Source organism: Bos grunniens, chromosome 7 (genome assembly GCF_055505025.1).
Source record: "Bos grunniens cultivar Pamir isolate PY7600 chromosome 7, Bosgru_T2T1.0, whole genome shotgun sequence".
NCBI lineage: Eukaryota > Metazoa > Chordata > Mammalia > Artiodactyla > Bovidae > Bos > Bos grunniens.
Genome location: NC_141171.1, coordinates 82991890 through 83019889, shown reverse-complemented (window position 1 = coordinate 83019889; position 28000 = coordinate 82991890). Strand labels below are relative to the sequence as shown.

General features: G+C 38.5%; 2 protein-coding genes across 12 annotated transcripts in view; one reads left to right on the top strand and one right to left on the bottom strand.

The window, feature by feature from the left end:
• Nucleotides 1-5242, bottom strand: part of XRCC4 (X-ray repair cross complementing 4) — a 329942-nt gene extending 324700 nt beyond the window's left edge. For 6 of the 11 annotated variants that reach the window (XM_086412872.1, XM_086412873.1, XM_086412865.1 and 3 more), the window contains exon 1: nucleotides 5168-5242. The gene's annotated coding sequence lies outside the window, so the exon portion shown is untranslated. Of the gene's footprint in view, nucleotides 1-5031 lie in introns of all 11 variants that reach the window. The other 5 variants (XM_086412874.1, XM_086412867.1, XM_086412869.1 and 2 more) reach the window with 1 other exon arrangement.
• Nucleotides 5243-5413: 171 nt separating this feature from the next.
• TMEM167A (transmembrane protein 167A) overlaps nucleotides 5414-28000 on the top strand; it is a 47901-nt gene continuing 25314 nt past the window's right edge. The window contains exon 1 of the mRNA XM_086412875.1: nucleotides 5414-5464. Within this exon, the coding sequence (XP_086269001.1) occupies nucleotides 5462-5464 (3 nt within the window). The 5' untranslated portion in view covers nucleotides 5414-5461. The remainder of the gene's footprint in view (nucleotides 5465-28000) is intronic.

The following is a 28000-nucleotide window of genomic DNA, read 5'->3' as shown; positions in this document are numbered from 1 at the left end:
TTGGTTCCCAAAAGTAATGTTGTGATTTGAGCCAACTTCTGTAAGAAAAATGCTCTAAATGAAGAAGTCAGTTCCTAAGTACATTAAGGCAAGATTTTTTAAATTCAATTTAGAGATGAGTATCATAGCACAACTAATTTACAAAATTATAAATTTCAACCAAGCATGCTGTAATTTAGAAAAAAATACTTAAGTCAAACACATATACGGAACTATATTAATACACTATATTATACAAGCATCCACCTACAAATTACCAAAAAAAGAATCAATAAATTTTTAAAATTCAACTTTTGAAGTGCCCTAAAGTTTAGACAGATGTTATCCTATTTTCTCTGAGATCTTCTCTGAGCAGCTGTTCATTTGGACATGATCTTTATTTATTGATATACTGTGTCCAACGCTAGGGTCATATTTCTTAAACAGGAACTTGGCAACTTCCAGATTCTATGGTAAATATTGACATGTCTCAGCACATCAATATTTATACTATCAGGACACTTTGATGAGTCTCTTCACAATGGCCGCATCTTATGTCTTGGCAGCCACTTATTTCTGCCAATTGAGAAAGACTTTTCTTTATTCAATAAAATTCTCATTAACTGTTCTTACAAAATTACAAGTAAGCTAATAGCATCCTCTCACACAAAGACCAGATTGAAGTCCTTGCTTATTTCAACATTTTGGTCACTGTTGCAGGGTTAGCAAAGCTCAGAGAAACAAGGCACAAATTCAGAAGTGTACTCCAAGTAACACTTGTTTTGACTCTTAATTCTAAGCCTAATCATTATTTTCAATCCCATTGCTAAGGGTGAAAGCACTGAAGTGTTTTCAGAATTTATAGAATTAAATTATTTCCCTTTTTGTTAGTCCTAAAAGCTCGACAAATTTATAAAAGACTGGTTTACAGACTGTAAAAATGATGACAATATTCGGAGAGCAGTTAAAATCCAGAATGCCTGCCATAAAAGGTAGTTGGAAAGTCTGGCTCATTATCTAGAATTAAACAGTGTTTTATATGCAAAATTAGTGCACCTAATTTTTGTGCCAAGTATCAGAAATCATGTTAACAAACCAACCATTATTAATCTTAAGAACAAACTCCCATACCACTGGGAGAAAATCTTTGTAAAATGTTGTAAATACCCTGGGATTTCCCAGTGGCACAAAGGCAAAAGTTTAATTTAAAGCTATTGGCAATACTGGTATCTAGCAAAAGCATGAATGCCTCATCAACCATTTGGAATTCTAACATGGTTTTTTCTTTTGGGCAACAGAAGTCTCAATGGCGTTTTTCTTCTATAAAGAGCCCAATTTCATCAATATTAAAAATTTGCTGAGTATAACAACCCTCTGTTCACTAATTTCAGCCCGTGTTTTAGAAAAAGTCACAACTAACTTTCTCACCAGTACTGGCAGCTTCACAAAGGACAAGGAGCATATTGCCCAGAGCAATAAAATGCATTAACTAAAAACCTCCTACTAGTATAAGAACTGTCTTGAAGACAGTTACCTTTTTCCTTGAAAACGAGGTATTGCAAATAAAGCATTGACTTATACCTCATAAAACTCAGGTTGAAATCAAAACTCCTAGCTGAGTAACTTTGGTCATGCCATTAATGCATTAAAATATTCACTGACTACATCCTTTGTACCAGGCTTTAAACATCTCAAAGATGAGTAAAACATATTCCCAGCTATCTGATGAGACAGAAACACCCAAAGAGGATTATTATGCAAGCTTGTAAAATACAGAGGCAAGATGGGAGCTCCTCTGAAATGTAGCACATTAACCAGTCTGAAATTTCAGAAGAAGCTTCCTTGAGTTATATCTGATATATAATTTAGAAGTTGGAAAAGGTTTAGGAGTGAAAGGAAAAAAGATAGGAAAACACATTCTAGGAAGAAGCAGCTACATGAGCAAAGGCTTGGAGGCAAGAAATAGCATGATAAACAGAAATGAAAATTCAGTTTCAGACTTACTGACACTAACAAGAGCATTTGGGGGAATCATAGGCACTGTGCTGAAGGGATCTCAAGAAAGAAGAGTAAAAGAGAAATTGGAACTTGGAGCACAGAAAACTCTTGAAGGGATTCTTGCTCAGAAGAACAAATAAATGGCATTGGAATCAGAGACAGATTAAGAGAAGCACTTCTTAAGGTGAAAAAAATAACATGCAGGTCAATCAAAAGTTTTGTGGGTCTTAATCTAAGAGCCATGGGGAAAGAGAATGTTTAAAAAAGGAGAAAATGAACACTAAATAATAAAGGACTTCAACCTCTGACTATGGAGACTAGTTGAGGATCAAAGAAAACAAATTAAGTAAAATTATTATTTTTTTTTTTACTATATTGAATGAGAAAAAAGTCAGATAAAAGGAAATGATCAACACCATCAATACTAGAGACAAGTAAAAAAGGACGGGAGAAAGCAGTCTGGTACTAAAAGTAGTACCAATTCAATTTTTTAAACTTTTAATTTAAAAAACCATTCATTGAGTGCTTAACATTCAGGTCAACTGGCCCTCCTTCATTATCCCTCCCTTTAAAAGGTTTTTATTTTAGTGAACAAAGAAAGCCAGATACAAAACATGCAAGCCTTATAGAGTGCTTGAAAGTGAAAGTTGCTCAGTCCTGTCCAGCTCTTTGCCACCCCATGGACTAAACGGTCCATGGAATTCTCCAGGCCAGAACACTGGAGTAGTGGGGAGCTATTCCCTTCTCCATGGGATCTTCCCAACCCAGGGATCAAACCCAGGTCTCCCACATTGCAAGCAGATTCTTTACCAGCTCAGGAACCAAGGAAGCCTAAGAATATTGGAGAGGGCAGCCTATCCCTTCTCCAGGGGATCTTCCTGACCCAGGAATTAAACCAGGGTCTCCTACATTGCAGGCAGATTCTTTACCAGATGAGCTACCAGGGAAGCCCATTGAGTGCTTGCTGCTGCTGCTGCTGCTGCTGCTAAGTCGTTTCAGTCATTGTCTGACTCTGTGCGACCCCATAGACGGCAGCCTACCAGGCTCCTCCATCCCTGGGATTCTCCAGGCAAGAACACTGGAGTGGGTTGCCATTTCCTTCTACAACACATGAAAGTGAAAAGTAAAAGTGAAGTCACTCAGTCCTGTCAGACTCTTCGCGACCCCATGGACTCCAACCTACCAGGATCCTCTGTCCATGGGATTTTCCAGGCAAGAGTACTGCAGTGGGGCACCATTGCCTTCTCCATTGAGTGCTTAGTGCAGGTCAAATACCCAACAATACTAGGGAGGTCCATGCATTCTTTGCACAGAAAAACATAAATATGTACTATTTTTACATATAATAGTATGTAAAGTATATAAAGGATAATAGTATTTCTTACTGAACCTAAGAAATCAAAGTTGAAAATACTCGTCTAGATGCAGGAGAGACAATAATTTTTGAAGAAGGAAATTATAAGAATCAGATTTCACTTTTAGTGTGTAAGAAAATGATCCAAGATAGTCTGAAATAAGATTCCATACCAGAGTTGCTAGAAAAGAGACTTTTGAAATAGCAATGTAAGACAGTGCTTAAATTAGTTCACTGGCAGTGAAGCCAAGAGCAGGGAGTTTATGTGCTTAATGACCATGTATCTCAACTACCACCTCCTTAGGGATCTTGCCAAGAGATCGTGTCAGATTAACTTTGTTGTGTTACATGAAAAACTTTATATATAAATGTATGTTCAGTCTTATCTGTTGCTATTTGGCTTCCTCTGTGGGTAACTTTAAAATAACTGGCATTGTTCTTCCCTATTTTGAAGCTGTAGTACGTAAGAGCCTATAGTCTAAAATTAATTAAAATGCATAAATACAGTAAATCAACTGTGATTTTTAAAAACTTCAATTTCCTGATGCACTTCAGCTATTACACATAACCCTCAAAGTGTCCATGTAAATGAAGACAATCTACATGACATCAAGATGTCTGCAGACACATTTACTACTTTGGAAACCAATCTTGATGAGTTGCACAACGTAATTTCCATAACCAAGCCAAGATTATTTAATTTGAATGGTAAGACTTAAAAAATAAATTGTAAAGCAATCACAAGACAAAGCATTACAGCTTGTTTTTTGATAGGACAAGGGTACAGTATATTTTTATACATTTCTTATTCCCCTCTTCCCCATGCCCATTAAATTTCTGGAAAGAACAGGCCATCTTTATCCCTCTGCAGCAGTCTCATGATGGTATGAATAAAAGCTCAGTTAAGTACTTGCTAAATTTGTGTACTTAACCAATTCTTGACAATTCAGTAGATTCGAACAAAAAGTTAGTAATGGTTAAAAAAAAAAAAGAAAAGAAAAAAACTTGGGCAGTAGCCAACAATACAATCACAGATAGTAGAAACCCAAATATTCTAATCACTGTGTTGCCCTAAATATAAAAGGGTCACATAGTTTGGCCAAGAAAAGCACATAAATCAATGCATTATATGAGCTTCCTTTTCCTGTTTCTCTCAATCCACTTTGAGTCAAAGTATTAAAAAAACTGATAATATTCTAAAAAGAATCTGGGGAGAGGGAATAGAACCTTATCTAATGGGATTGTTAAAATTAGAGAAAGTTAAATAATAATACTGATTAAAAGAAAAAGTTGGTATATGTCTTGCAGGTGGACCATTTCTCTAAAGCACCTAATCAATTACTTAATTCAGGAAGGGCAGCTCCTTTCCATTTGTTCCCACAGAAAGTTCTTTCCTGACTCCAATCGGCACCTTTCAGCCTCAGATCGAACCCAATGACAATCTACAAAACGCTGGGAATTAGAAGAGAATGCCAATATTAGAAAAATGATCAAACACCTTCTCAACACAACCCTCTGAATTCAAGTGTCCTCCTAATTCCACAGCTTTACAGGGCATTTCAAAGGCGCTTTACACAAAGAATCCCGCAGGTGCAAAGGGAGAAACTGAAAAGGGAGCCCAGGAGACGCACGACCTGATGGTAACGCCAGAAAACTCAGGTGTTCCCGAGAGTTTACAAACAGAAGGGCCAGAAGCTTACACATCGAGGGGAGTCTACGCCGGAAAAAAAGTGAGCGCTGAGGAGTTCTAGAGAAGTAAAGAAAAAAAAATAATAATAACAATAACTGGACCACCGACTACTATTAAAAGAGTCAGTCGCCACTTCCGGACCCTACCTCTCAGTAATTCCACTTCCGGCCTTCTCCAAAAGGCCCGCTCCCACAGGCGGACATCCAGCACCCAATGAGAGTGTCACCTACTTCCGCGGGGGCTGAATGACGTCATTTAGGTCCCGTCCTTTCCGGTAGAGAGGAGCCTATCGTAGAGCCCGAGACCCGCGCCTCAGAAGGAGGTACCCTGACAGGCCCAACCAGACCGCGGGAAGGGGAGAGAAAGGCAAGCCGGCCGTGCACGCCTCTTCCGCCCTGGGCCCGGAAGGGTGATGTGGCTGGGGCTTCGCCGGCCTCACTATGGTAAGAACCGGGGCTTTGGGGTCGCGACTGAGGTTTGTGCAGGGGCTGCGAGCCAGTAGTAGGGTTGGAGGGTTGAGTGGCAGTCCCCGGCCGGGGAACCCTGTCACTAACTTGACTCTCCCGGGGCTCAGAGGGAGAGATGGGCCCGGGAGCCCTGTGGCCCCTACACGTCTAAACTGGGACAACCAGAGCCGACAGCCCAAGAAAGAACCTCAGGGCCGCAGAGTCCCCCCTCACACGCAGAGGCTACTTTAATGACTTGTTTCAAAGAAATGCGCTGGTTTGGCTTAACCCGTCGTTACTTACTCTTTGTGGTCATTTTCAGGCTTTAGAGCTGCCGGGTTTGCGCTCTTGTTTTGCGGTTTGTTATCTCATTGCGGACCTAAGCCAGGTGTTTCATTGTTGTCAAACAAACCCCAAACACCCCACCTTAATTTTCACTTGTCGAATTAATTGGCCTTTTAGGTCTCCCCAGCTCCATTCTTTCAACTCTAAAGATGCTACTTTATAAGCTGTGTTTTAATGATCGGAGTTGTCTGTTGAGGTGGTTTTTCTAGAAGCTTACTGTGCTTGGAGTGGTGTTTGGCCTCCGGTCTTCCTCCCCTTCCATACACTATTAAGATTTCTTGTGTTATTTTGTCTTATTGCAGATTCCTTTAATAGTTTGGGCCTGTTAGAGAAGCTTGAAATAAGCCACAGAAGTTCACAAGAGAAATGTTTACTTCTCCAAGCTGAGAAAAATACATAAAACCAACATGGACAGAGGACAGATGAAATAATCAATAGTAATAGCAAAGATCTGCAGGCATTTCACCTTTGTCACGGTAAATGTTAACAACCTCTACACCAGGCCTTGGCCATGAATTTATGAGGTCTGTGTGCCAGACTTCATAAAAGGTTCATGCCTTTTATTGTAGTATCAAAAGCAGCCATGACAAAAGCTTTTCTACAGTGAAAAGTTGCTGAGCTTGTGTTCCCAGAAGTTCCTGCAGAATCCCATACAGCACAAAACCCTTAGACTTTTAATCGAAAACTCATTAATTGTTGTTTACTTTGTGCCAGCTTTGGTTATAGCTGGAGCATAAGTCACAGTCTTTTCCCTGGAGAAGTTTACAATGTATAGAGGGGATGACATTGGCAGATTATTCCTTCCTTGGCCGAAGATACTCTCCAGTTCCAAAATTGAGCTATCACGTGAAAGGACACAAGTGGATAGACTTGTGTCCTGAGTGAGCCGTTATTTACCTTAGAAAATGTGGTTCATTTGGCAATCCAAAAAGAGTAGCAAGACTGTTACTCTTAATTCTTGCATATATCCTCCTTGAGGCTGAAATTGGATTACTCATAGTACAAGCAGAGATAGATTCTTCTTTTTGTCTTATATTCTATTTAGAAGCAAGACATATACCATTTAAGATTAACAGTATTTGAACCATCTGGCCATCTCTGGTTTATTCAGAGAAACAATAATAACTCTCATTTATTAGCTATTGCTGTGTGCCAGGGTGCATTTGAAAAATCAACTTATAAGTATTGTCTCATTTCGAAACTTCTGAGTAGATGTTTACAGGCAAAGGAAGTCAGGCATGTCAAAAGTCTTCATGCCATTGTTAATGAAAAGAACATAACTGAAAATCAAATATGTCTTAGTGGTTTGTTGCTCTCAAATATAATATGCCAATCGGATGTGGGTAGAAAATAGAAATAACTGCCAGGTAATTAATGTTTTCATTCTTGCTCTGTTCCTGTGAGCTTAAGATGTCAGTATTTCAGAAGAAGTACATTGTAGTTGGAAGAGTTACACAGTGAGGTTTCTTTTTGAGTTTGTACCTAAACTTGGTATATTTGCAAGGTAGCCTAGTGATAATGAGATGGTTAAATAGCACCACTGATTCAGTGGACATGAATTTGAGCAAACTCTGGGAGATAGCGAAGGACGAGGAAGCCTGGCCTGCTGCAGCTCAGAGACATGGCTTAGAGACTGAACAACAACCAGTGATTATGACTTACATCTGAATTACTGTATTTTAATGAATCCATTTTTCTTTTTAGAAAGAACCATTCAGTTTTTAATATCCTCCTTCCAGTGCATTCTCCCCCCCACCCCCCCATAATTTTATTTATTTATTTCTGCCTGTGCTGGGCTTTTGTTGCTGCAAGTGAGGGCTACCCTCTACTTAAGATGTGCGAGCTTCTCAGCGCAGTAACCTCTCTCATGGCAGGGCACGAGCTGTAGGTGCACAGGCTTCAGGAGTTGCGGCTCCTGGGCTCTGAAGCACAGGTTCAGTAGTTGTGGCACAGACTTTTATAGTTGTTCTGCGGCACGTGGGATATTGTCAGATCAGGGGTTGAGAACCTGAGTCTCCTGCATTAGCAGGCGAATTCTGTACCACTGAGCCACCAGGGAAGCCCCCAATGAATCCATGTTTTAAAATGTATTTCAAGGCCATTAAATGTTTATCAACAATAATAATTTAAAACTATCAGAGCATAAGCAGTATAATAATTATATCATTTACAAATTAATACTTTTAAAAACTCCAGAAACCCTAGTTCTCCCTAACTTAAAAATCTTCAAGATTCATCTCTAGTTTCATCTCTTCCAAAGAAGGCTTCCCTGTACCTTAAATTTTCTTCTTCTCCTTTTAGGTGTTTATTTGGACGTCTGTAGTCCAGTCCATGTATATGCCACCAGTGTCCCTCTTGCATAGAAAACAGCAGTAAGATATTGCTTATAATTCTCCCTTCTCTAGGCAGAGTTCTTACAAGTAGAGACTAGGTCTTTTAATCTCTACATCACAGGGTCAGAGTTAGTACTTAAATGAATGAGTGTCTGGATATACAAAGTCGTGTAAAACATGCTCATTGTATTCAAGGACTTTACAGTCCAATGGGGGAGAGTATTAAATAAGTAAACTTTGTGTGTCATCTGCTAGGACATAGACAGCGTGTGTGGTAGAAAGAACGTGAGCTTTAGACTAAACCAAACAGGGTCAGAATCATTCCCAGCGACCATCCTTTACTTGAGGAAGTTTATCTTCGTTTCTTCTTCTGTTGGTGTGTTAAGTGACTTACCGATATTCTCATCTAATGTTCATAAACCCTGCAAAGTAGGACCTGTTTATTGCCCATATTTTATAATTAAATTGAGTACCAGGGAAAGGGTGTAAAATAGTTTATTAAATAGTTTATTTCCTCTTGTAGCTGAGAAATTGTTTCAGTTCAGTCGCTCAGTCGTGTCCGACTCTTTGCCACCCCATGAATTACAGCACACCAGTCCTCCCTGTCCATCACCAACTCCCGGAGTTCACCCAGACTCATGTCCATCAAGTCAGTGATGCCATCCAGCCATCTCATCTTCTGTCGTCCTCTTCTCCTCCTGCCCCCAATCCCTCCCAGCATCAGTCTTTTCCAATGAGTCAGCTCTTTGCATGAGGTGGCCAAAGTATTGGAGTTTCAGCTTTAGCATCAGTCCTTCCAATGAACACCCAGGGCTGATCTCCTTTAGAATGGACTGAGTCCAGGGGTCTCTCAAGAGTCTTTTCCAACACCACAGTTCAAAAGCATCAATTCTTCGATGCTCAGCTTTCTTCACAGTCCAACTCTCACATCCATACATGACCACTGGAAAAACCATAGCCTTGACTAGACGGACCTTTGTTGGCAAAGTAACGTCTCTGCTTTTTAATATGCTATCTAGGTTGGTCATAACTTTCCATCTAATTGTCACTGGGAACTGCTGGAGGGCATCATCAAGGAGATAACACTCTGACCTGTGTATTAAGGAGTGACTGAGGATTAGAGAAGGAGTCATTAGCTAGAGCTGGGAAAACATTCTCTAGCCTTTAGATAGATAAAGGATGAGGTAGTTAAGGACACAAAGAGCATGAAGTTGAACAGTTGCCTGGGGAGTGCAAGAAGTTGAAGTTAATCAGTGAAAAGATGAGACTAGAAAGCTTGTGGCCAGATCTTGAAGTCTGTTCAAGGTCTTTATATTTTGATAATGTTTGTGTACCTAATAAACACTTTGAGCAAGGAAAAGAATGGAGTGCACTTGAGAAAACCAACCGGTAACAATGGAGAGGATATATTTACATGTTATTGTTTAACCGATAAGTCATGTCTGACTCTTGTGACCCTATGGACTCCAGCACACCAGGCTTCTCTGTCCTTCACTATCTATCTCCCAGAGTTTGCTCAAACTCATGTCCATTGGGTCACTAATGCCATCCGATCATCTCATCCTTTGCCACCCCCTTCTCCTCTTGCTGTCAAGCTTTCCCAGCATCTGGGTCTTTTCCAGTGAGTTGGCTCTTCTTATCAGGTGGCCAGAGTATTAGAGCTTCAGCTTCAGCATCAGTCCTTCCAATGAATATTCCTGGTTCATTTCCTTTAGTACTGGCTGGTTTGATCTCCTTGCTGTTTAAGGGACTCTCAAGAGTCTTCTCCAACACCACAATTCAAAAGCATCAATTCTTCAGCCCTCTGTCTTCCTTAGGATCCAACTCATATCTGTAGATGACTACTGGAAAAACCGTAGCTTTGATTGTACAAACCTTTATTGGCTAAGTGATGTCTCTGCCTTTTAATATACTGTCTAGTTTTGTCATAGCTTTTCTTCCAAGGAGCAGGCATTTTTTAGTTTTGTTTTCCCATCTATTTGCCATGAAGTGATGGGACCGGATACCATGATCTTAGTCTTTCGAATATTGAGTTTTAAGCCAGCTTTTTCACTCTCTTCTTTCACCTTTATCAAGAGACTCTATAGTTCCTCTTCCCTTTCTGCCATTCCCTTTCTACCTTTCTCGATATCTGAGGTTGTTGGTATTTCTCCTAGCAGTCGTGATTCCAGCTTGTTATTCATCCAGCCCAGCATTTCACATTGTACTCTGCATATAAGTTAAATAAGCAGGATGACAATATACATACTTGTCATACTCCTTTCCCAATTTTGAACAAGCCCTTTGTTCCATTTCTAATTCCAACGCTTGCTTCTTGACGTGGATATAGATTTCTCAGGAGGCAGGTAAGGTGGTCTGGTATTCCCATTTTTTGAAGATTTTTCCAGTTTGTCATGATCCACACAAAGGCTTTAGCATAGGCAATGAAACAGAATTAGATTTTTTTTTTTAATTCCCTTGCTTTCTCTTTGAGCCAGTGGATGTTGGCAATTTGATCTCTGGTTCCTCTGCCTTTTCTAAATCCAGCTTGTACATCTGGAAGTTCTTGGTTCATGTACCACTGAAGCCTGTCTTGAAGGATTTTGAACAGTACCTTGCTAGCATGTGAAATGAATGCAATTATCTGGTAGTTTGAACATTCTTTGCCATTGTCCTTCTTTGGGATTGGAATGAAAATTTTTTTCCTGTCCTCTGGCCACTTCTGAGTTTTCCAAATTTGCTGACATATCAAGTGCAGCATTTAACAGCATCATCTTTCAGGATTTTGAAATAGCTCACCTGGAATTCCATCACCTCCACTAGCTTTGTTCACATTAATGTTTCCTAAGGCCCACTTGACTTCATACTCCAGGATATCTGGTTCTAGGTGAGTGACCACACCATCATGGTTATCTGAGTCATTAAGATCTTTTTTGTATAGTTTTTCTGTGTGTTCCTGCCACCTCTTCTTAATCTCTTCTGCTTCTGTTAGGTCCTTGTCATTTCTGTCCTTTATTATGCCCATCTTTGCATGAAATGTTCCCTTAATATCTCCTATTTTCTTGAAGAGATCTCTAGTCTTTCCCATTCTATTGTTTTCTTCTATTTCTTTCCATTGTTCACTTAAGAAGGCTTTCTTATCTCTCCTTGCTAGTCTCTGAAACTCTGTGTTCATTTGTGTTTATCTTTCCCTATATTTTTCTCAGCTATTTTTAAGGCCTTCTCAGACAACCACTTTGCCTTCTTGAATTTCTTTTTCTTGGGGATGGTTTTGGCCACCACCTCCTGTACAGTGTTACAAACCTCCATCCATGGTGCTTCAGCACTCTGTCTACCAGATCTAACCCCTTGAATCTATTCATCATCTCCATTGTATAATCATAAGGGATTTGATTTAAGTCATACCTGAATGGTTGGATGGTTTTCCCTGCTTTTTAAAATTTAATCCTGAATTTTGCAGCAAGGAGCTCATGGTCTGAGCCACAGTCAGCTCCAGGTCTTAATTTTTCTATCTGTAAAGAAGGTTAAAATCTGAGAAACTGATTGAATGACTGCCCTCTTGACAAGTGTAAGTAGGTTGAAAGATAAGAAAATCATTATAAGGTGCTTAATAAAGAGTGGTGAAGTACAAGTCCAGTTTAGATGATTGGAAGAAAATATTGTTTAAGCACCAGCTCTGCCATGTGCTTTACATATGATGTTTTATTAAAATCGTACATTATTGGCCACAGTGTACATATGAAAAAAAAGGTGCAGAATTGTTAAGTGTCTTCCCCAAGACCACACTGCTTATGAGTAGTGAAGCTCAGATTTAAACTTAACAGCTCCACTTGTCACCAAATCTCAGGCCCTTTTTATACTACAACGCCATTAATCCCACAGGGAATTCAAGAGGAAAAGCAACATTTGTATGCCTCAGTGGGTGAGGGTGTGGGTTGTTTGTCAAGATCATAATTCTGTAGCTACTGTTACTTGTGCACCTTCAATACAAATGACATCACAGTAGAAAGGTTATTTTCTTAGTATTATAATAATAGTTTTGACTGCATAAATATATGAGGAATTTCCATGAGCTACACTTTGAAAACCTCTGCGTTAGGCTAGTAGGTAGGTATCTGAAGTGGATGCTGGTCTTCTGTAGCATAGTGGCTTGTAACTCTAACTGCAAGTAAAAACTCCCAGGGAGTTTTGACAAATTCTGAGCCCACAGTGAGTGAGTGAGTGAGTGAAAGTCGCTCAGTCGTGTCTGACTCTTTGTGACCCCATGAACTGTAGCCCACCAGGCTCTCCTCTGTTCATGGGATTCTCAGGCAAGAATACTGGAGTGAGTTGCCATTCCCTTCTCCAGGGGATCTTCCCATACCAGGGATTGAACCCAGCTCTCTTGTTTTATCTTCTTTTAGTTTTGCTTCCTTTTGGTCTTTACTTACCCTACTGAAGTCTTTGGGAGCTGTGCATATGTGTTAACAGCATCTACCATACCTCTTCATTTTAGCTTAGGCTGGATTTGAAGAGCCAAAATAGGAAAACACTTAAGGAGACCTGAGATTCTCACAGAGAAATAAATTAGAGCTGCTGTTTCTTTTAGCTTTGCTTTCCTGTTCTTTATTATTTATTTTTTAAATGTAATCTCTCCTTTTATCAACCTTCATCATTTCATACTGTAAGAAAGTGAAATCACTAAAGGCAAATAACCTTATGAATCTGCTGAGTGTGAAGAGAAAAGGCCATGGTACAGATGAATGGATTTACACTAGGTTTACAGTTGGCAAAAACTCAGGCTTTGTTGTACGATAAGTATCATTATGTGTTACACAATGACTGGGTACTGATTGCTTCCAGTGACATAAGCAGTCCTTCAAAATCAAGTATAAATATAACAGAAAAGCAATATGGAAAAATTAATTCCAGGCTGTTAAGTAATTCATAATTCTGGAAAATATTTTTCCATGCAGTGAATCTGTAACACTGGCTGTTACACAGTCTCTCTCCCTCGCTCTCTTTATGAGAGACCCTTATCACCAAGTCTTCCCCGGATAGTCTCTGTGCACCATTTGCTTCCAGTTGCCTCACAGGCCACTCTTAACCCACCTCTGGAAACTATAAAATCATGTAATTTGTGCTAATGATAAGAGCATTTGCCCATCAAACCAGTATATATTTAACCAAGATAATCCTTTAAACCATGATCATGATTAGAAAGTGACATTATGTCAATATTACAAACAACTGTTTTTCCCTTGGACAAATTCACCTCTTCCCAGAAATAGGCAAAGTTCAGTGCAAAAGAGTAACAGTAAAGTGTTCATTAAGACATCAGAACAAATCACCTTGTTTTTAAGATAATAACTCCACCTTAGTTTCAAGTGCGTCAGTGTACTAACCTAAAGGATTGTTACCTGTAAACAGTTTACACAGCAAAAGTGCTGGGAGGAAGTCTTACAAGCAAAACCAGGTGCCGGCTATTAAAATGATTAAAATTATTAAAAATGACAGTGATTTTAAATGATAACTGATCAAAAATCACATTAGCTCTTTAGAATGGGAATTTAAGTTTAGACTAAATACAGTGTCTTCTGAATATAGTCAACAAGCAACAAAGCCAGAGCCCATAGTTAAAGGTTTCTAGACCCTGCAGAAGGAGTCTACTGTACTGCATGGATATCTGCCCATGCCACAGAGTTTAGTCCAAATTTCTGGGCGTTGATTATTTTTTTAAAGCTCTAGGTAAAGTGAGTAGCCAGGGTTCATACCCTGCTTGCCTTCATTTATTTGCAAGTTTTTCCATTTTGTCAGTCTTATCTATTTGCATGATCAGAATATTTTTTTCATAACAGAATTTGCACTTTTCCTTCAGACTACTTTCTCTTATTTATCAAGGAGATGTGAAGCATTTACATCAATTTTCTTAAGTCTACTGTTTGTCGTAGTTACATGCATGCTTCCTCTTTGTAATAGCTGTGACACTTTTGTTGCTTCATATTTAGATGTGAGATGTCTAAGCTCAAAATAAGCAGCACAAATAGAACAAACACACTGTAGGTCCTATTGACGAGATACGAAAATAGGCACAAATGACCACCAGTGTTGCCAGTGGCGAACAGAGTAGAAGTGAAAAAGAAAACGTTAATATTCCTGTATGTTATTAGAAATATTTTCTATCATATAAGACTTACTCTTGAGGAAATGGGGTGTTGTATGTGTTTGCACATTCACATACTGTCTTACATTTATCCCTGTGTTTCCATGTTTTTCATTTTAAGAGATAATAGTGGTGCATATGAATTTACAATAGAAACTAGTTAGGAAATGCTGACCTGACCTAGATTTGTAAATGATAAAATGCTGACCTACTTTTCCAGTGCTGTATAATTTCTATCACAATTAGGTCAGAAATATCATTTCTGGGTTTCATTTCACTTCCAGAGAGGGATCAAAAACTTTAGTTTTGCATGAAAGCAATAGATATTGAAATTAGTAAAATAGTTATAGTGTTTAGAGTTTTAAAAATTTAAGTTTGATTCTCAGTTAAACTGTAAGAATATGTCAATAAAAATGTATTCCCCATGTAGGAGGCAGTCAACATTTGAAGCTCCCAGACAGTGTTATGCATAAAGAAGGCCCTTAATCAAGAGACTGGCTAAATAATTTGTGTTGATAATCCTAAAAATAAATAAGCTCCATGGAACTCAAGAGATCCAGGACTAATGAATATGCTGGAGGCTTAGCCAAAGTCTTTTCTGCAGGATAAGTACAGTTAGCAAGCAACTAGTCATTTAGCAGTCTTGGACAGAGCACTGTTCAGCATATTAATATGTGTATTTTTTTTAGCGTTTTTCATTGTTTCTTTCTTTGTACTATTCTAGTGCCTGAATCTTTCCCCCTTTTTTACTTCTGTTCCTAATGCTTTGGTTTTTTTGGTTTTTTTTTTTTTCAACTTAGAAGTATTTTTATTTATGTATCTAAAAACAAAACTCTTATGTTGAAGTCTTGCCCTTATATCCATACTTAGTATAGTTTTAACATTCAGGAATGACTCTGGAAATAACAAATTATATCTTTATGGATAAAATGATAGAAATTGAACATGAAATAAATACTCCTAACTTTTCAAATCAACTTGAGAATAGAGAGTTTTAAAGAGACGTGTCAACATTAGAGGTAATTTCATTTTGGACGCTAACCTTTGCATTGACGAGTCTCTATCCTTTATTGATAAACGTTCAATCTAATGTGACCAAATGAAAGTCTGGGTTATTTTTATTATTTCAGTGGCCTAATAAATTGCCATCTACTTCAGAGTAATTATGCAAAGTGACTGATTCATCAAGTTTATTTCCTTCTAGTTTGATAAATTTAAAATTCAGTGCAGTGATTTGAAACACATCAGAAGCTCTGCTTAGCTGTAAGTAGTATGATGGGTCTGGAGTATGAAGGGATAGTAAAAAGGGGCCTTTGAGGGGAAAAAAAAAGTTGAGATATTCATTACCAGTTTTAGAAGAGCAAGCACAACTCTGATGATAATGGACAGGGTGGGACTCCTGTATTCCAGGACCCCAAAGGTTACCATTCTGATTGTATCTGAGGTTGTGCTCCAGAAGTTGCTACAGGCAGCCCTGAGTCTAGGGAATGTTACTGGATACCTCTTTATAAAAAGGAATTGTTTGTAGCTGTGGTGGACAGAACGCAATTCTCCCCAGCCCCCTTTAAAAAAAAAACAAAAAACTGAATATGTTATCTTAGGTGACACAAGGGACTTTGCATGTGTGATTAAGAGTTTTGGAATGGGAAGATTATTTCTTGAATTACGAGGAGACAGGGCAGTTTAATCACAAGAATCCTTGTGAGAGGGAAGCAAGAGGGTCATGATCACAAAAGAAGTTGTCAAGGTCAGAGTGATGAGTGGCTCACCAAGCCCAAGGAATCAGGCAGCCTTTAGAAACTTGAAAAGGCAAGAAAACAGATTATTTCCTCAAGCCTCCAGAAGGAGCAAGTTCTATTGTAGTTTGTAACTTTTGTAACTCCTTAGTTCCAGTGTGTGTTATTTAATGTTTAATAGTGAGCTGAATTTATTAGACTGAATAGCATGCCACTGTATATCTCCCTGGCATTGTCACAAGATGTCTTTGATGAAAATTAGATAAACCTTAGATTTGAGGGTCTAGAACTTTCTGCCAGCCAATTTGCCTGCTGCCTCAGGCATCCAGAACTCATGAGGATATATCTCTTACAAATTAAGTGGACTCAAAAGAACACACACTGTCCCGTATGCAAGCACCTCAAGGATGACTGCTCAATAGAACTTCTCTGCATTCTGGTTAGTGATACAAGATTTGGATGCTGAGAAGAAATTACCTCAGACCTTTATTTTACCCTATAGCCCTGGCCCTTAGCACAAACATATGTTTCTTCATTCTGAATTTTGCAAAATACCATTGATAAGTAAATATAAATGCAAAGCTGTGTGTGAAGGTTTCTCTTAAATAGTTAAGAAAACATTCAGCAGTCTAACCTACATTTTTTTAATAACATGCGTTGTTAATTTGGAATCTAAGGGTGCTCTTGCATTTGTTAAAATGTTTATTTGCAGTTGTGTTCACGTTCCTGTTCATTCAGTATTTTTTCAGTGACTGCTGTGTACTATTTTATTTAATAAGCACAGGAGATTGATAAGAACCTCCATAAAATAGAGGAAACAGTTATAAGGTCATCTAGCGGGTGACAGGTATATGTGTAACACGTAAATGCACAAAGATCCAGCCTCTGCTTGGTGTGGAGAGTGGGGTGGGCACAGGGAGGACTTCACGGAGGAGACGACTCTTGAGACAGAAGCCGGAAAAACGTACAGCATGTACATAAACGTAGTGTGCCTTGAGGAGCGCGTGATTTACGGCTCTGGAAAAAAGAACACAGTAAGGGAGCTGTACTTCCATTTTCACCTTTCTTTTAATCGTATTTCCCTCTATTTTGTGATTAAATATGCTTGCTTTCTTCTTAGCATCCTCCCTTCCCTTCAATAACACTTCCCTATTGAAAACCTCAATTACTTATCTACACTACAGTAACATCTGTTTCCTTTAACTCTGAGACTAAAATTTTGTATCAGCTGACAACAGATGCTAAGCATTAAGAGGAGTGCTTAGGTAGGCTAGGCAGTGGTAGACTAACGTCTGCGAGTTTGAAACACTTTTGACCAGAGTCTGCTGCTGCTTCTAAGTCACTTCAGTCTTATCCGACTCTGTGCGACCCCATAGACGGCAGCCCACCAGGCTCCCCCATCCCTGGGATTCTCCAGGCAAGAACACTGGAGTGGGGTGCTGTTGCCTTCTCTGGACCAGAGTCTAAGTACATCTAAAAGACTTTACCACCTAAGATTATTTGTTTAAATTTTAGAGTCTGTAAATCCCAGGAACAAAGTTGTACGTATCATATAGTACCTACTAATAAGTGGTTTTCATTTGTAAATGATTTCACACACTAACATATGTATACACACCCCACTTCTTTAATGTTTAATGTTCTTGTATGTTTTTAAGTGCCTCTTAAAAATCTTTTATGATAAAAAATTTAAACATGTAAGGTAGAAAGAAGAATATAGTGAAGCCACATATACTCAACATTTCATCATCAACTCCACACCTCCCCCTACACACACACTGGGTTATTTAGAAACCAATCCCAGACATATCATTTAAGTACATTTCTTTAACAAGACATTCAGGGAATAAAGTATAGATTGCAAAATCATGAATTTAGATACTCTATTAGGAAGATAATAAACCTTTGCAAATTTCTTTTCCATCCACTTTATTAGGTAAATCCTTTGCTTGGTACAGTAAGTCTGCTCATTATACCCTGAACATGCAAATTCCTGATTCTTTGGGGATATTTCCCATGCTTTTGTCTCTTCTGGAGCCTGCTCTGTATTCTTTGCCATTTGATTGTGCCCTTTCAGGCTTGACTCAATTCCTTGAAGCCTCTCGTGACTTTTCTTTGTGAAAATGGCTTTTTTTTTTTTGGTCAGCATTGCTCAGTTGTTATTTACATATGTTAGAAGTTGCTATTTCGTTTTTAAAATGTATGTCCTATTCTCTTTCATTTATAACTGCTCTATGCCTTACTTATCTCATGTATAAAATTAGGATATTAATAACATCCACATCAAATATGAGGATGAATAAGATCATCCAAAACAAGAATGTAGTGAATATCAGTGAATTCTTGCTGTTAGCTATTAACAGGAAGGGAACCATGCTATGTACTTTGTTTTTAGTTTTTATTTTATAGTGGGGTGTAGTTGGTTTACAATGTTGTGTAAATTTCAGGTGTACAGCGAAGTGATTCAGTTATACATGTACATATTTCCATTCTTTTGCAGATACTTTTTTATGTAGATTATTATAGAATACTGGGTACAGTTCATTGTACTAAACAGTAGGTCCTTGTTGATTATTTTATGTTTATATTAATCCTAAGCTCCTAAATTATCCCTTGTCCCAGTCTTTCCCCTTTGGTAGCCATAAGTTTGTTCTCAAAGTCTGTGAATCTGCTTCTGGTTTGTAAGTTCCTTTGTATCATTTTCATAGATTCTACATACAAGTGATATCATACACTGTTTGACTTTCTCTAGCTTCATTTACTATGACAATCTGTAAGTCAATCCAAGTTGCTGCAAATGGCATTATTTCATTCTTTATATGGCTGAGTAACCAGTCCATTCTAAAGGAGATCAGCCCTGCGTGTTCTTTGGAAGGAATGATGCTAAAGCTGAAACTCCAGTACTTTGGCCACCTCATGCAAAGAGTTGACTCATCGGAAAAGACTCTGATGCTGGGAGGGATTGGGGGCAGGAGGAAAAGGGGACGACAGAGGATGAGATGGCTGGATGACATCACCGACTCGATGGACGTGAGTTTGAGTGAACTCCAGGAGATGGTAATGGACAGGGAGGCCTGGCATGCTGCAGTTCATGGGGTCACAGAGTCAGACACAACTGAGCAACTGAACTGAATATCGAAAAAGCAAGAGAGTTCCAGAAAAAACATCTATTTCTGCTTTATTGACTATGCCAAAGCCTTTGACTGTGTGGATCACAATAAACTGTGGAAAATTCTGAAAGAGATGGGAATATAGACCACCTGACCTGTCTCTTGAGAAACCTATATGCAGGTCAGGAAGCAACAGTTAGAACTGGACATGGAACAACAGACTAGTTCCAAATAGGAAAAGGAGTAAGTCAAGCCTGTATATCGTCACCCTCCTTATTTAACTTATATGCAGAGTACATCATGAGAAACACTGGGCTCGAAGAAGCACAAGCTGGAATCAAGATTGCCGGGAGAAATATCAATAATCTCAGATATGCAGATGACACCACCCTTATGACAGAAAGTGAAGAGGAACTCAAAAGCCTCTTGATGAAAGTGAAACAGTGGAGTGAAAAAGTTGGCTTAAAACTCAGCATTCAGAAAACGAAGATCATGGCATCTGGTCCCATCACTTCATGGGAAATAATTGGGAACAGCGGAAACAGTGTCAGACTTTATTTTTTTGGGCTCCAAAATCACTGCAGATGGTGACTGCAGCCATGAAATTAAAAGACGCTTACTCCCTGGAAGAAAAGTTATGACCAACCTAGACAGCATATTCAAAAGCAGAGACATTACTTTGCCAACAAAGGTCCGTCTAGTCAAGGCTATGGTTTTTCCAGTGGTCATGTATGGATATGAGAGTTGGACTGTGAAGAAAGCTGAGTGCTGAAGAATTGATGCTTTGGAACTGTGGTGTTGGAGAAGACTCTTGAGAGTCCCTTGGACTGCAAGGAGATCCAACCAGTCCATTCTAAAGGAGATCAGCCCTGGGTCATCTTTAGAAGGAATGATGCTAAAGCTGAAACTCCAGTACTTTGGCCACCTCATGTGAAGAGTTGACTCATTGGAAAAGACTCTGATGCTGGAAGGGATTGGGGGCAGGAGGAGAAGTGGACGACAGAGGATGAGATGGCTGGATGACATCACCAACTCGATGGACGTGAGTCTGAGTGAACTCCAGGAGATGGTGATGGACAGGGAGGCCTGGCGTGCTGCGATTCATGGGTCGCAAAGAGTCGGACACGACTGAGCGACTGAACTGAACTGAACTGAATATTCCATTGTGCGTATGTACTCACCGTCTTTATTCGTTTCTTTGTCAATGGACATTTAAGTTGTTTCCCTATCTTGGCTATTATAAATAGTGCGGCGATGAACATTGGGATGTATAGGTTTTCTCCAGATATGTGCTCAGGAATGGGATTACTGCATCGTATGATCATTCTGTTTTTAGTTTTTTAAGGTAACTCCTCACTATTCTCCATAGTGTCTGTTCCAGTTTACATTCCCACCAATAGTGTAAGAATGTACACTATTTTCTCCACATCCTCTCCAGTATTTATTGTTTGTAGACTTTTTTATAATGGCCATTTTGACCATGTGAGGAGACCTCACTAGCTTTGATTTACATTTTTTCAAATAATTAGTAATGTTGGGTATCCTTCGTGTGCTTTTCGGCCATCTGTATGTCTTCTTTGGAGAAATGTCTGTTTAGATATTCTGCCCATTTTTGGATTGCATTGTTTGTTTTTTTATATTGAACTGTGTGAGCTGTTTGTATATTTTGGAGATTAAGCCCTTGTTGGTCACTTTGTTTGCAAGTATTTTCTCCCATTCTGTGCATTGTTTTTTGTTTTTTTTTTTTTTTTTCTTTGCTATGAGAAAGCTTTCAGTTGTAATTAGGCCCCACTTGTTTGTTTTTTCATTACATTACTATAGGAGAGGGATCCAAAAAGACACTGTTGCAATTTATGCCAGAGTGTTCTGCCTGTGTTTTCCTCTAGGAGTTTGTATCCAGTCTTAAATTTAGATCTTTAAACCATTTGAGTTTATTTTTGTTTATGGTATTCTAATATCATTCTTTTACTTGTAGCTGTCCATCTTTCCCAGCACCACTTACTGAAGGGACTGTCTTTTCTGCATTGTGTATTCTTGGCTCCTTTGTCATAGATTAATTGACCATAGGTGCACTGGTATATTTCTTGGCTTTCTAGCCTCTTCCTTTGATCTGTATTTCTGTTTTTGTGCCAGTAACAAGTTTTGATTTCTACAGATTTGTAGTATAGTCTGAAGTCACAGAATGTGATTCGTCCACTTCTCTTTCTCTTTCCATGATTGTTTTTGGCTATTCAGGGTCCTTTGAGTTTCCATACAAATTATAAAACTTTGTGTTCTAGTTCTGTGAAAAATACCAGTCATCAGTTGATAGGGATTGCATTGAATATGTAGATTGACTTGTGTAGGATAGTCAGAGTGCATATATTTTGTACCCTTAAGTTGGTTTATTGCTATTTTATTCTTTTTGATGCAATGGTAAAAGGAATGGTTTGTTTATTTCCCTTTCTGATCTTTCACTGTTGGTGTATCGAAATGAAAGAAATTGTTGTGTATTAGTTCTTTTTCCTGCGTCCTTATTGAATTCATTGATGATCTCTAGTACCTTTCTTATAGCCTCTTCGTGATTTTCTATGTATAATACCATGTCATCTGCAAACAGTAACACATCACACATTTTCCAATTTGGATCCTTTTTTTCCTCTGATTGTCATGGCTAGGACTTCGAAAACTATGTTTAATAAAAGTGGTAAGACTGGTCTTATTGTCTTGTTCCTGATCTTGGAGGAAATGCTTTCAGCATTTCACCATTGAATATAATGTTACCTGTAGGTTTGACATATATGTCCTTTATTATGTTGAGGTATTTTCCCTCTATGTCCACTTTCTGGAGAGTTTTTATCAGAAATAGATGTATAATTTGTTGAAAGCTTTTTTTGCACCTATTACATGATCATATGGTTTTTATTCTTCAGCTTGTTAGTGTCACACTAATTCGGGAATATTTAAAATTCCTTGCATCCTTGAAATCCACTTGATCACAATGCATGATCCATTTAATGTGTTGTTGAATTTGTTACTAGTATTTTGTTGAGGATTTTTGAGTCTGTGCATGAATGATAATGGCCTATAATTGTGTGTGTGTGTGTGGTATCTTTGTCTTGTTCTGGTATCAGAGTGAGTGAAAGTGAAGGTCACTGTCCAACTCTTTGCGACCCCATGGACTATACAGTTCATGGAAGTCTCCAGGCCAGAATACTGGAGTGGGTAGCCTTTCCCTTCTCCAGGGGATCTTCCCAACCCAGGCATCAAACCCAGGTCGCCCACATTGCAGGTGGACTCTTCAGCAGCTGAGCCACAAGGGAAGCCCAAAAATACTGGAGTGAGTAGCCTTATCCCTTCTCCAGTGGATCTTCCCAGCCCAGGAACTGAACTGGGGTCTCCTGCATTGCAGATGGATTCTTTACCAACTAAGCTATCAGGGAAGCCCATCAGAGTGATGGTGACCTCATGGAATGAGTTTGGGAGGATACTTTCCTCTGCGATATTTCAGAATAGTTTCAGAAGGATAGGTGTTAACGCTTCTGTAAATGTTTGATAGAATTTGCCTGTGAAGCCATCTGGTCCTGGACATTTGTTTATTGGGAGTTTTTAAAACACAGTTTCAATTTCATTACTTGTGTTTGGTCTGTTCATGTTTTCTATTACGTTTCTTCCTAGTTCAGTCTTGGAAGGTTGTATCTTTTTTAAGTTTCTGTCCTTTTCTTCCAGCTTGTCCATTTTATTGGTATATAGTTGCTCATAGTAGTCTCTTATGATCCCTTGTATTCAGCCTTCTTTATGGTCCATCTCTCACATCTGTACGTGACTACTGGAAAAACAAAGTGATGTCTCTGCTTTTTAATAAGCCATCTAGGTTTGTCAGACCTAGGTAGAAGCAGTGACAGATTTCCTCTTCTTGGGCTCTAAAATCACTGTGGATGGTGACTGCAGCCATGAAATCAGAAGATGATTGCTTCTTGGCAGGAAAGTTATGACAAACCTAGACAGTGTGCTGAAAAGCGTCAGAGGGTGAGATGGCTGGATGGCATCATTGATGCAGTAGACATGAACTTGGACAAACTCTGGGAGGTGGTGAAGGACGCGGAGGCCTGGTGTGCTGCAGCCCATGAGGTCGTGGAGAGTTGGACACGACTGGGCAACTGAATCAAAAGAACTAGGTTTGTCATAGCTTTTCTTCCAAGGAGCAAGCATCTTTTACATTTTGTGGCTGCAGTCACTGTACACCGTGGTTTTGGAGCCCAAGAAAATGAAATCTGTCACTGTTCCCACTTTTTCCCCATCTGTTTGCCATTAAGTGATGGGACTGTATGCCATGATCTTAGTTTTTTAGATGTTGAGTTTTAAGCCAGCTTTTTTATTCTCTTTCACCTTCATCAAGAGGCTCTAGTTCTTCTTCACTTTCTGCTATTAGTGTGACATCATTTTCAGATCTGATGTTGTGTTCTTCTGGCAATCTTGATTCCAGCTTGTGCTTCATCTGCCCCAAATTTCACATGATGTGAACATTTCACATTTCCCTGTCCTTCACTGTCTCCCAGAGTTTGCTTAAATTCATGTCCATTGAGTCAGTGATGCTATCTTACCATCTTATCCTCTGATGCCCTCTTCTCCTTTTCCCTTCAGTCTTTCCCAGCATCAGGGTTTTTTCCAATGAGTCAGCTCTTTGCATCAGGTAGCCAAAGTGTTGGAGCTTTAGCATCAGTCCTTTCAATGAATATTCAGGGTTGATTTCCTTCCAGATTGACTGGTTTTATCTCCTTAAAGTCCATAGGACTCTGAAAAGTCTTCTCCAGCACCACAATTCAGAAACATCGATTCATGTGAATGTATGGCAAAACCACCACAATATTGTAAAGTAATTAGCCTCCAATTAAAATAAAAAGAAAAAAAGAGCATCAATTCTTTGGCATTTTCTTTATGGCCCAACTCTCACATCCTTACATGACTACTGGAAAAATCATAGCTTTGACTATACAAGCCTTTGTTTGCAAAATGATGTCTCTGCTTTTTAATACAATATCTAGGTTTGTAATAGCTTTCCTTCCAAAGAGCAAGTGTCTTTTAATTTCTTGGCTGCAGTCACCATCTGCAGTGATTTTGGAACCCAAGAAGATAAAATCTGTTGCTGCTTCAACTTTTTCCCCTTCTATTTGCCATTAAGTGATGGGACTGGATGCCATAATCATAGTTTTTTTTGAATACTGAGTTTTAAGCTAGCTTTTTTACTCTCCTCAAGAGGCTCTTAAGTTCCTCTTCACTTTTTGCCGTTAGAGGAATATTATCTGAATATCTGAGGTTGTTGATATTTCTTCTGGCAGTCTTGATTCCAGCTTGTCATTCATCCAGCCTGGTATGTCACATGATGTAGTCTGCATGTAAGTTAAATAAACAGAGTGATATTGTATAGCCTTTTCATACTGCTTTCTCAGTTTTGAACCAGTCAGCTGTTCTGTGTAGGATTCTACCTGTTGCTTCTTGTCCTGCATACAGGTGTTTCAGGAGACAGCTAAGGTGGTCTGGTATTCTCACTTCCTTAAGAAGTTTCCAGTTTGTTGTGATCCACACAGTCAAAGACTTTAGCGTAGTCAATGAAATAGAAGTAGATGATTTTCTGAAATTCCCTTACTTTTTTTATGATTCAACAAATTTTGGCAGTTTGATTTCTGGTTCCTCTGCCTTTTCTAAACCCAGCTTGTACATCTAGAAATTCTTGGTTCACATACTGCTGAAGCCTAGCTTGAAGAATTTTGAGCATTACCTTGCTAGCATGTGAAATGAGTGCAATTATATCATAGTTTGAACATTCTTTGGCATTACCTTTCTTTGGAATTGGAATGAAAACTGACTTTTTCCAGTCCTGTGGCCAGTGCTGACTTTCCAAATGTGCTGACACATTGAGTGCAGCACTTTAACAGTATCATCTTTTAGGATTTGAAATGGCTCAGCTGGAATTCCATCACCTCCACTAGCTTTGTTCATAGTTAGGTTTTCTGAGGCCCACTTGACTTTACTCTCTAGAGTGTCTGGCTCTAGGTCAGTGACCATACCATTGTGGTTATCTGGGTTATTAAGACCTTTTTAATATAGTTCTTCTGTACATTCTTGCCACCTCTTAATCTCTTCTGCTTCTTTTTTTGTCCTTACCATTCTTTTCCTTTATTGAGCCCATCCTTGCATGAAATGTTCCCTTGATATCTCTAATATTCTTGAAGAGGTCTCCAGTCTTTCCCATTCTGTTGACTTCCTCTATTTCTTTGCATTGTTCACTTAAGAAGGCTTTTTTATCTCTCCTTGCTATTCTGGAACTCTGCATTCAGTTGTGTATATCTTTCCCTTTCTCCTTGCCTTTTGCTTCTCTTCTTTTCTCAGCTATTTGTAAGGCCTCCTCAGACAATCACTTTGTCTTCTTGCATTTCTCTTTATTGGGGATAGTTTTAATCATCACCTTCCGTACAATGTTATGAACCTCCATCCATAGCTCTTCAGGCCCTCTGTCTACCAGATCTAATGCCTTGGATGTATTTGTCACCTCCACTGTATAATTGTAAGGGATTTGATGTAGGTCATACCTGAATGGTCTAGTGGTTTTCCCTATTTTCTTCAATTTGAGCTTGAATTTTGCAATAAGGAGCTGATGATCTGAGCCACGGTCAGCTTGAGGTCTTAATTTTGCTGACTATATAGAGCTTCTCCATCTTCAGCCACAAAGAATATAATCAATCTGATTTTGGTATTGAGCATCTAGTGCTGTCCATGTGTAGAATTACATGTTGTTGGAAGACGGTGTTTGCTATCAACAGTGTGTTTTCTTGGCAAAACTCTGTTATCCTTTGCACTGCTTCATTTTGTACTCCAAGGCCAAACTTGCATCTTACTCCAGGTATCTCTTGATTTTCCTACTTTGCATTCCAGTCCTCTATCATGAAAAGGACATCTTTCATTGGTGTTAGTTTTAGGAGGTCTTGTAGGTCATCATAGAATCGTTCAAGTGCAGTGAATATGTGCCCATAGTTTCCTGTATGAAAATAACTATTAAAACAGTAATTACAAATCAATTTTGCTTTATTAAGCCCATAATAGTAACACTTTGAAAGTTTGAGAAATTCAGGAAAGTTGAGAATTAGGTTAAAAAGGTTTGAGAGAGAGCACTGCATTATCTCCTCTTCCTTGCATGAAGTCTTAACCTAGTACGGATATACTTATTGTGAGTCTTGTTTCCTGTTTTTCCCATTCCTTAGCCTTTTACAGGAGGATTTTTTGTCCTTAAAATATTGGCAAATAGCATGTATAGTTTTCTTAATGTTTTGAATAGTTTGTAAATTAAATCATTAAAAATGTGTAAAAGATTAAAAAAATATTATGACAGTTTCTGAAAGACGTAATTCTTTTTTTAGGATTCTCCTGGTTGTTTTTCCTATTTTTCTATATGTACTTCAAAATCAGTTGTCAACTTCAAAAATAACTTGTTGCTGTTGGGTTCACTTTAAATTTACAGATTAGCTTTACAGTGCTGCTATAAAAACCTGGTATCCCACCCATTCAACTTCCGTGTGCTTTAGTATGTTTTAAGGCTTTGTCAATTTTGGTCTTTAATGCCAGTATTACAGATTTCTTATGAAGATTGTTCCTATATGTTGAATATTTTAGCTTTTTGTTCTAGTTGCTATTATAAATGGGGTCCTTTTTCTACTGGTTGATATTATAATTATGCAGTCTATCAATTTAAATATTATGATCCTGTCCACCTTACTCAGTTTTAATTTCCTTATAAACTATAGTCATTTTTCTCTATATTCTTTTGGGCTTTTTAGGGTAGCACTTATTTTCAAGCAACAATTTAATCTTAGTATCTTTTTAATAATTCTTATTTGTCTAACTCCTCACTTTACAAGAACTTTGTACTTAATTGAAGAATGGTTTGATTTACAATATTTTGTCAGTTTCATCTGTTCAGCAAAGGGATTCAGATATTCTTTTTTTTCAGATACTTTTCCCATCATATGTTATTATAAAATATTGAATATAATTCCCTATGCTATACAGTAAATTCTTATGGCTTATCTATTTATGTATAATAATGTATATCTGCTAATCCTATACTCCTTATTTATCCCTCCCCCCCGCCTGGTGTCTTTGAGTTTTTTCTGTTTTGTATATAGATTCATTTTTATTATGTTTTAGATTACGTGTATGAGTGATATCATATGATACTTGTCTTTCTCTGACTTGAACTTCGCTTAGTGTAGTGTTCTCTAGGTCTTTCTATTTTGCTGCAAATGGCAGTATTTCACTCTTTTGTAGCTGAGTAATTTTCCAGTGTGTGTGTGTCACATCTTCTTAAACCAATCCTCTGTTAGGCACTTGGATTGTTTTCACCACTTGGCTAATACACAGTGCTACTATGAGCAGTGAGGTGCGTGTGTCTTTTGAGATTGGAGTGTTCATATTTTCCTGATATATGCCTAGGAGTAGGATTGCTGGATCACACGGTAGGTCTGTTTTTCCTTTTTAAAGGGACCTTCATACTGTTTTCCATAGTGGCTGCACCAATTTACATTCCCAAAACGATATAAGAGGGTACCCTTTTCTCCACACCCTCTCCAACATTTTTTATTTCTAGACTTTCTGATGAGAGTTATCTGGCCAGTGTGAGATGATACGTGATACGTCATTGTGCTTTGATTTGCATCTCTCTAATAATTAACCTTGCTAAGCATTTTTTAACGTACCTAATGGCCATCTGAATGTCTTATTTGGAGAGAAGCCTGCTTAGCATTTTTTAATTGGGTTGTGTGTTTTTTCACTTGAATCATACAAGCTGTTTGTATATTTTTTATATTAACCCCTTGTAGGTCTCACCCATTGCAAATATTTTCTCCCATTCCATA